The sequence below is a fragment of the Mesitornis unicolor genome, unplaced genomic scaffold, assembly GCF_000695765.1.
Source record: "Mesitornis unicolor isolate BGI_N332 unplaced genomic scaffold, ASM69576v1 scaffold34546, whole genome shotgun sequence".
Lineage (NCBI taxonomy): Eukaryota > Metazoa > Chordata > Aves > Mesitornithiformes > Mesitornithidae > Mesitornis > Mesitornis unicolor.
Window position 1 is genome coordinate 24901 of NW_010192612.1, and position 9343 is coordinate 34243.

General features: G+C 41.8%; 1 protein-coding gene across 1 annotated transcript in view; it reads right to left on the reverse strand.

The window, feature by feature from the left end:
* LOC104542745 (nebulin-like) overlaps nucleotides 1–7892 on the reverse strand; it is a gene marked incomplete at its 3' end in the record, with an annotated part of 32785 nt that extends 24893 nt beyond the window's left edge. Inside the window, exons 1-7 of the mRNA XM_010187155.1 lie at nucleotides 7860–7892; nucleotides 4034–4078; nucleotides 2766–2969; nucleotides 1710–1817; nucleotides 1274–1378; nucleotides 859–963; nucleotides 650–754 (exon numbers count right to left, since the gene is read on the reverse strand). Of these exons, the coding sequence (XP_010185457.1) occupies nucleotides 650–754; nucleotides 859–963; nucleotides 1274–1378; nucleotides 1710–1817; nucleotides 2766–2969; nucleotides 4034–4078; nucleotides 7860–7892 (705 nt within the window). The remainder of the gene's footprint in view (nucleotides 1–649; nucleotides 755–858; nucleotides 964–1273; nucleotides 1379–1709; nucleotides 1818–2765; nucleotides 2970–4033; nucleotides 4079–7859) is intronic.
* Between the last annotated feature and the right edge of the window lie 1451 nt (nucleotides 7893–9343).

The following is a 9343-nucleotide window of genomic DNA, read 5'->3' on the forward strand; positions in this document are numbered from 1 at the left end:
AGAAGAAGTTCTGTCCACAGCTAGTGCAGCATAAACTCTTCTGGTCAGTGTATTCTGGAGGACTACAGTGAAGTCTTTCAGGAAAAGACAGTGTAAAAGAATCAGTTCCCTGGGAAAGTTTTCCAGCACGTTACACTGTTGCTCCTGATAAACATGGACTAGTGAACTCCTGGACATCTGCAAAATTCACTGACATCTTTAAGTGAGACCTGAAATCCTTGGTTGAAGACTTCTGTGTATCTAAGTATCAGCAAATTATGCACCCTCACAAATTCCTGACTTTTCTTGTGACTGTTTCAGAGAGAGACTCTAGACCCACAACAGAGAACTGGGCAGACAGCCAACCCCGTATGTTCTCCATACATTTTGAGAGATACTCAAGGACTTCTCACTGATTACCTCAGAAGATCTTTAATAAATAATTCTTTCTTTCATTCATCATCTGGCATCAAATTGCCAACAGATTTATACTCTAATATAGAGTAAATATCTTTCTATTGAAACAGCACTATTAGAGCTATCAGTGCACACCTACGCACTTTTATTTTCTGTTCCATTACGAAATTTTCATACCTGGTCAAAGTCCACCACAAAGTCTACCAAGTTAAACTGAACAGTGACCCAGCTGTCAATTGGCTTTGGTACTTACATCACTCAGAGCCTTTTGAGCCTGTGCCACCCTTCTCAGCTCTGGGCTGTCATTGTATGGGTAGAATAATGTTTTGTCTCCTTCCCAGTCTTCAGTATAGAGTTTCTTAAAAAGAGAAAGATGCCAGAATACTCATTACGAATTAATCTCTGATTTGGAGTCCTTCTTGCACTTCAGCTGCCTAAACCTGCCATCTTTTTTTTTCTTACCTTACTGAACATTGCTGTGTTTTTTATTGCATTCACAAGCTCTGGAGCATCAGGGGGAAGCAGGTACTTGTCCTTATTCTCCTCCCAGTTTTGTTTATATAAGACCTGGAAAGAAAGACCGGTACATTGGTTACTTTATTATTAGAAAAATATTTACAACTGTGAATAAACTACCTGCTTTGTAACTACTACTTTTTTCCAAGTGAAAATCTCAGTGACAGTTGAAAACATCAATTGGAAATATTTAAGGGCATATTTATACTTCCCTTATCAACATCTCTGCTATTTCTCCCAGTGCTTCTAAATTGTTCTATAAACGTTGCTTTAATCCCCTGAGCTCAAAACTTGATCCACATCAGTAAGATCATGATCCACCAATGCTCACAGTCCTTCCAGAAAGGCAGAACTCACTCACCTTGCTCACTTGCTGTGACACCTTCTTTGCATGTTCAATATCCTTGGCCTTTTCATCGACGTGGCAAATAGTTCTGGCGACTTCACCAGCCATGCGGTATTTAACCTAGATCCACGCACAACAAAACACATTTATTCTCACAGCAAAGCCTGGCAGCTTGTTTTAAAAGCAGAATACTGGCATTTTGCACTTCACACTGCAAACACCCCAAACCTGAATTCAATAAAGCGTTTAGGACTAAAAGGCCCAAATTCCAACCTACTACACAGAACTCCAATTGTCATATATTCTGTATTCCTCGCTCTTGTAATCTGAGTTTCTGCTAAATGTTCAGATTGCCTTATCACAATGTAATTAAAAAATTACCACTTCTCATCTAACATTTAAAACTGTGACTCTTTACCATCAGTAAATATTTTTTCTAGCCGATACCTACCTCACTGAGCTGGTCTTGCACTTTCTTGATTCTCCGAATTTCTGGGGTATCAATCGTGGAAGCATACGGCTTTCCCTTTTCTTTTCTGTATTTTTCTTTGTACTTGTTCTGAAAGAAAACAATGACAAATATAATTAACACATATCCTAAAGTTCTGGCAGAAATGTATGCAGAAATTGTTGATTTATTTGTCTGATTAGTAAAGGAATTGTGGGCAGAATAGTGAATAATTCAAACTGGCATTACTCAATTACATTTGCAGTGTTATTTTAATCAACTGTCTTTCTTCCATCTGACAGAACAGAAAAAAAGTCTATGTCTACCTTTAGCCTGGCTTCGATCACCACTAATTGATTATATTCCCCTTAGGACCTTGATATTGATAGAATATTTATTTGTTTCAGTAATCAAAGGCAAGGAAAATATGTGGGTGAGGTTAGCAGTCCTACACCTATGATCTCACATAACCCTTCAACACTGAATGCTGGTGGGTAATATAGGTTAAAATTTAGGAAAAGGGATCCGTCACCATCTGCTTATGTGCAGAGCAGTTGTTTTTTTACTTTTCATAACACCATACAACATTGGTCTATTGGACTTTGATATCCCGTATCAGGAATTTAGATTGTTCCTATATACCGTGCACAAGGATTTTCCTTGGATATATGTAGAGGAATAGAGAAATATACTACTCTAAAAACACTGAGGTTTGCTATTCAATAGACATTAGTCTCTGTTACCTTCCTTCACTCGGATATCCAAGTCAGATAGTGCAGGAGTCTTATTAACAGACATCCCTGATAATGTTCAGCCATCTGCCTCAAGCAACTTCTTGTGCCTAATGACTACCTAATAATGCTATTAAGCAGGAAATGGGCAAGAGAGGGGCTAATCCAAAGAAGGAAACTTCTTCCTTCAGGCAAATAACATTAATACACATCATGAAATGAAGCACAGGAGACAAAATAGTAGCAGAAAGGTTTTGCAGTACTACCTATTAAATATTTTTAAAGTTGCTGTTTTTCCTCAATAAATAATAGACATGGGACAGTTTACCTCACTGAATAGGTCCTTCATTTTATTGCTGTGTTGCAGATAAGGTGTCAAAAATTTAGACGGGTCCACTTTTGTCCGTATCGTCTTCTTCCTGACCGGAGCTGCTTCATCTCCAGCAGAAGTTTTTTCACGCTCAACGGTATAGGTGGTAGTTTTAGGACCTGCAAAGTCTGTGCTAACAGTCTCAGTGATCTCAGTGATCTCCTGGGAATAAAGAAAAAAAATACCATTTGCTTTATAACCATGAATCGACACAGCAGACAGAAAAGACAAAGTCTTTGGCATCTTGCAGTAAGTACACGATGTACTACACAGTGGTTGAATTCATCTTAAAAATAGTAAAACGAGTCTCCCTTCAAAAGTGTAGTCCTAGATTACTTGCTTAAACAGTATACATCAAATTGTATTTTATCAAATTAAAAATACAGGAAGACTTCAGGAACAGATTCTTTGTTTGGAAGGAAACGCACTCACAAAGTGAAGCGCTAAGGTTTTTTTACTGCAAAAGCCTACGCCACAAAGAATATTTCATAGTGACATAGCAGAGAGTTGGCTTATATCTATTTTATAAACAGAATTTCAAATTATGGTAATAACTCCTTGGTGACTCAAATATTTGTTACCAGTGACATGAAAAGCATCTGCAAAGCATCATTTTTTGGTGAAGCTACACAAGGTGAAGGGAACAGAACTGATGAGAGATGTAAACTGGTTTCGGGCAGAATCTTTTTATATTTCTTTTCATAAAAAGGTTAAGTATAACATGCGTATGTGCCTATCGTTGATATGTACATATCTAGGCACATTCACATCCTCAAGAATTCTGCTCATCTTTAACACTAATAATTGTATTTTGTCATTACGTTACCCAGGTAATCTTCCTGCCTGTGGTTCTTGTTACTAATGTAACCTGTTGATTCATTTTTGTTAGCTCCTGTGCAAACCACTGCTGGGCAGGAGCAAATGGAAGACCATCAGCAAGACACAGGGCAGGACAGAAATTATCACTGTCCTTTTCTGATAGACACATCCACAACTTCTAATGGAAACCAGAGTGGCAGATAAGACACTCAGAACAAGCTATGAGCCCTCCAGATCATCCCACAACAGGGTCTCGCATAGGAAATAAAGTATTAAGAAGCAACAGTTCACTTATATTTGTGTGTTTAATATGAAAAATTAGTCCTCAGAATGCAAAAGGCCACTAATTTAGCATTATGAATCAATAATATGCATATATCCACCACACACGTCACAGGGACCTTTACCTCATGTGGTTCACCTTCCTCAATAACTGTCTCTTCAATGTAGTACTTTTAAAAAAAGACAGAAAAAAAAATCATTGTTAGGCCAGATCGTACAGAATAGTAAACTTCAGCTTCTGTTAAGCTGTTTTAAAAACACACTTTTGGAAAAATAGGACTGTAGTTCATAGGTACCAACGTAGTCACATTCGCACCCTTGGTAGTCTGAACATTTGTTCTTTTTCTTCATTAAAGATTGGATTTTTTTTCCCAATCATCCTCCCAAGTAATCAATGAAGGATCATTATCTAATTTTACCCACAAGAGGGAAGACAACGATGACCACACTAAAAGAAAGAATCACCATTCAAAAACCCGGGATTTTCCAAGTGCTTGGTAACATGCTGAGAGGACTGCAGTACGTTTCTCTCTTTAAGGCTGCCCTCAGAGCTGTTCCTACCTACAGACCCTTGAAGAACACCAAGTTTGGGATTTTAATCCTGTTTATCTTGCTCACTCCTCTCTGAAACTTTAACTCGACTGCCTCATGGTCACTGCAGCCATGGCTGCCCTTGACCTCTGCATCTTCCACCAGTTCTTTCTTCTTTGTGAGCTGCACATCCAGCAGTGCATCTCTCCTAGTCAGTTCCTCAATCGATTGCATCAAGAAATTTATCTTCAGTATTTTCCAGAAATCTCCTAGGTTGCTTGTACCCAGCCATAGGCCCTTCCAGCACACACTGAGGGGGTTAAAGCCATCCATAAGCACATGGGCTGTGCCTCTGAGGCTTTCTCCAGCTGCCTAAAGAATTTACCACAGCACTACATCTAAAGTGGCAAATCTGCAGGCGGAGTGCAAACCTTCCATGAGCTTCCTGCCTCCTCCATCCTGATGGCCACCCTCTATTTAACCAGGCCACTCCTTCCCTGCCATGCATGGCTCTGCCTCTGGCTTTTCACGGAGGTGCTATCAACCTCTTCCATTACCTTCCACAATGGTGCAAAGCCCGCTCACCTCTTCCGTCTGCAACCTGCAGCGCAACCGACCTGCCCAGAACACATCTCCCACTGGAGAGGCAACAAAGGCTGCATCCCTGCCTGCAGCACTCTGTGGGCTTTGCTCCCCCGCTGCCAGCTTGTTTTTCCTCACAGCGGCCAGGAAACGGAGGCGCAGCTCCGACCGGAGCCGCGGCACAAACCGCCGGGACCCGCCGCACAAAAGGCCGAGCCCGCCGCCGCCATCCCCGGGGCCAGCCCTGAGGCGCCGCTCGAGACCGCGCAGCAAATGGCGGCCGCAAGAGGGCGCTGTCCCGCCACCGCCCTAAGGGGAGCCGGGGCCTTACCGCCCCCGGGCTTCGCCCTGAGTCTCCCCTCGCCCGTTCGTGAAGAAAACAAGACAAAACAACGCAAACAAACAGAAACATTTAAAGGTGTTGCTTAATCTGCTACAGAAAACGGCAGCTATTTTCGTCGGTGGGTGCTTAACTTGCACCAGAGAGCAGAAAATGTGAAACGCAGATTTTATCTTTGAAAATCTCCTCAGCAATTATTTGCTTGGAGGCCATGTGCCAAAACTGCAGGAATAGAAAGCCCTTAGGATCAAGCGCTACAAAAATTCTGATTAAAATTTAAGGCCTTTTCTCAGACTTGTTCCTCAAAGTTAGGCTTACAAAACCAGCCCATGCTTTTACAGCTGTCTCATATTGGGCTGTTTTGAGATAATTTCTGCTCACTGCCCCCACACTGTGTTTGATCCACCTTCCACAAAGCCTCGAGTAACTCAGCAGCAAGGGTTTGTGCCATTCACCGTGGCTTTTTTGTACATCACAAGTGGTTACAATGTCCAGTGCAAGGTAATAACTCCAGAGAAACAAAAAATAGTATTCTAAACAAAATCCTCAGCATTTTCTCAGCCACTCTTTCTTCAGCAATGATTTCCTACTCTTCTGGAAGATTATTTTCTGATAGAATTCTCATAAGCTTAAAATAAGCAATTCATATAGAAATTCTAGTTTAAAAAATACTCCAGAAAGGCTTAAGCTGCCTTAAAATTGTACCAGGTGCTATTTTTCCTGTTTTATTTGACTTCTCACTATGAATATCTTGAGGGAAGCTACTAAGGCAGCACCATCTCGGTCTGCTGGAGGGATGTGGTTACACGAAGGCAGTCATTGAGTATTAAAAACAAAGAATGAAACAGATGTGTAGACAAAAAGCCCCACATACCATAATTCCAGCAGCAACAAATCAACATTCACAGCAAATAAACAAACATTTTGTTACAAGACCACATAATGCTCAGGAAGGAGAAAGGCAATTTACAAGTGACTTGGTAATAGGAAACCTAATGAAGGGCTGGTGTCTTGGTAACTTTGTAGGTGGTCCAATGTCTTTCAAATGGATATAGACTGTAATGCTTATTTTCCAAAACACATTTAACTAATTCAACTGGCAAACTATTGGGCTTTATTTCGTTTGCTACTCGAAATGTATAAAGTCAGCAGTCAGGGCTCGGTGCTGTCACACTGCCTGAGATCAACAGTCCATTGACTATAGTGTGGAGACGATGTGGGATGTCTCCATTTGTACTGCCTTCCTCTTTTTCCCAAACAAACACTGAGCAATTTGTTATCACTTACGTGTTTCATAACATAATTTCATTTTAGAATAGCAAAAATAGTAATGTAATGTAAGACCACACTGTTTGTTAACCTTGTACACCCTTTCAATAGCGAAGTCATTATTCCAGTGGCACTCACTCACAATATTAAACTGCAGACTCCTCCAGTTCCTGGGGATTCTTTTAATCAAATTGCTGGGACTAAACAATTAGGCATATAAGTGTGAGTTTAAATGACTCATCAACAAATTAATTCCTTATGCAACTCCACAGACATCTACAGGTTTGTATCTTGCTTGAAAGAGTCCAGCAGGGCCACAGAGATGAGATGCTGGAGGGAGTGGAGCATCTCCTGCTGAGGAGCGGCTGAGGGAGCTGGGGCTCTTGAGCTTGGAGCAGAGGAGCCTGAGGGGTGCCCTCATTCCTGGGGATCCATTGGGAAAGGGCAGTGTCAGGAGGAAGGAGCCAGGCTCTGCTCTGGGATGGCCAATGCCAGCACAAGGGGCAATGGTCCCAAGCTGGAGCACAGGAGGTTCAAGCTGAAGATGAGGCCAAACTTTGTGAGTGTGAGGGTTCTGGAGCATGGCCCAGGCTGCCCAGAGAGGTTGTGGAGTCTCCTTGTGTGCAGACACCCAAAGCCCTGGCCGTGTTCCTGTGTGACTGCTCTGGTGCTCCTGCTCTGGCAGGGGTTGCACTGGGGGAGCTTTCCAGGTCCCTTCTAACTCCTCACATTCTGGGATTCTGTGATCTAGCTCCATCTCTGCAGCTTCTAAGGCTGAGCTGGTTAATGGTACCTTGGCAGCACAAAATTGCTGATTTCTCCATTGCGATGGACACAGGGGTGAGGCTAGAAAGTGACTTCCAAAGTCATCCTCTCTGCATGGATTGGATGACAGAGGGCAAGCCAGGAGGGGAAAGAGATGGCCCACTTCAGCTATAATTACGCAGAAGAGTAACCACAAAACCTTGCGATGGGGGTGTGGGATGGTTGCAATCCTTATTTAAACAGAGAAACTGGGACAGGAACCAGAAGGATTTTGCTCCACTGAGCAACCATTTGTTGCCATTGTTTTTTATCGATCAAACCATTTAATAGCTAGCTATCCATACCTTAATTTTCAGATGGCAAACAAGTAACCACCTACGTTCACGAGCAATCTCTCACTGAAGTCATCAATACAGACACGCACGAGGCAGGAAACAAATATTTCTACTTTCAGATTTCCTTACCTCCACAACTTCCTCATATTCTTCTTCCTCCATTTTGAGGGTGTTCTTCTGCCTCTCCCCCGCTCACTGGTCATGCAGCAGGTAAAAGTGAGAATATGCAGTATTAGTCAAAATCTGAAAGCACTGGGAAGAGCTGCTAGTCAGACTCATAAGGTGCCTGGGTCACACTTAGTAATTAGTTATTACCATGTTGTTGGCTAATTAGTGAAAACAAGAACTAAAGTTGCGATCCAGCATCACTTTGTTTCTGACTTACGGGAAAGCATTGCCTTAAGTTTCAAACATACTGATATAAATTACAATTTTTGACAAATACTTCAATCTAATAACTGTAACTTCAACCCTGGAATAAAAAAAATAAGTCAGAGGAAGAGATGTCTTGAAGTATGATTTGATATTTTTCAGTACAACAACATTATTTCAAGGCTTTTTCTTTTCTCTGTGACTGTTCTGTACCATTTCATTACATTATTAAAGCCCCTCTTTGAATGGGAGCTTTATCTGTGAGTTCTACTGTATTCATTCACAAGTAAAAGCAAAACATGAAAAAGACTGTAAATATTTTTTTGGTGTAAGTGACCTTAGGTTAATGTGGCAATTTGTGTCTTCCCACCATTAGCTTATACAGATGCTCTGGGGTTGGTTTTTTTAGCTCTCGTGGCTTTTTTCTATTTCTTCAGACCTAGAAAATACGAATAACCATAGAGTTGGCTGAATTACCAAGTACAGATTACTGTCAAAACCTCTCGATGAATTAAATAACACGGTAGTTTTGCTGTGAGGCAAAGCTACAGTTTTCCAGCAGAGCCCACAGCCCCGTCTCTAATGTTGGTAGGGGTTGAGGCTTAGGAACAGCTGCTCCCGAGATATTTGCCGTGTAAGCTAATCCGAGCAAATGACGGGCTGGTTTTGTTTAGCTGGCTAAACTGCAATTCCTTCTGAGGCAAGTGGAGTCTAGTAATGCAGGTTAAATATAGGAACATGGAATACTGTCCCTCTTTAGTTCCAATGCGGTGAGAAAAATGGCCAAAAACACCAGCTTGTTAAACCAGAACGTTCACTGTTAAAATACATTAAGGATAACTCAGTAAGTTGTGTGAAAAAGTTGGCCAAAGTTTATGGATAAACTTGAGAAGTAAGGATTGCATGTAAAGATAAGATCTGTATGAACTGTCACTACTATAACCTTCAGTTACACTTCCAAAACTCAGTTCCAGGCCTTTTCCTCTTACTGCAATTTGCAGCTACTCATCCAGACAGCAAATCTGACCCCCATGGGCAAGGCACGACAACTACTCCCCAAAAACTACAGAATCGGGGCACAGCTGAAGACCCTGCTCTAAGGAGAAGAAGCCAAATGGGTCTAAAATGTTCTTACCAGCAACATGTAGTAATTATCCTCCGGAGCAAAGCCTCTGCAGTCCTCCCTCCTGAGCAGCACCGGGCGAGAGCGAGCCTGGAGCATCGGCTCCCGATTACGCCAG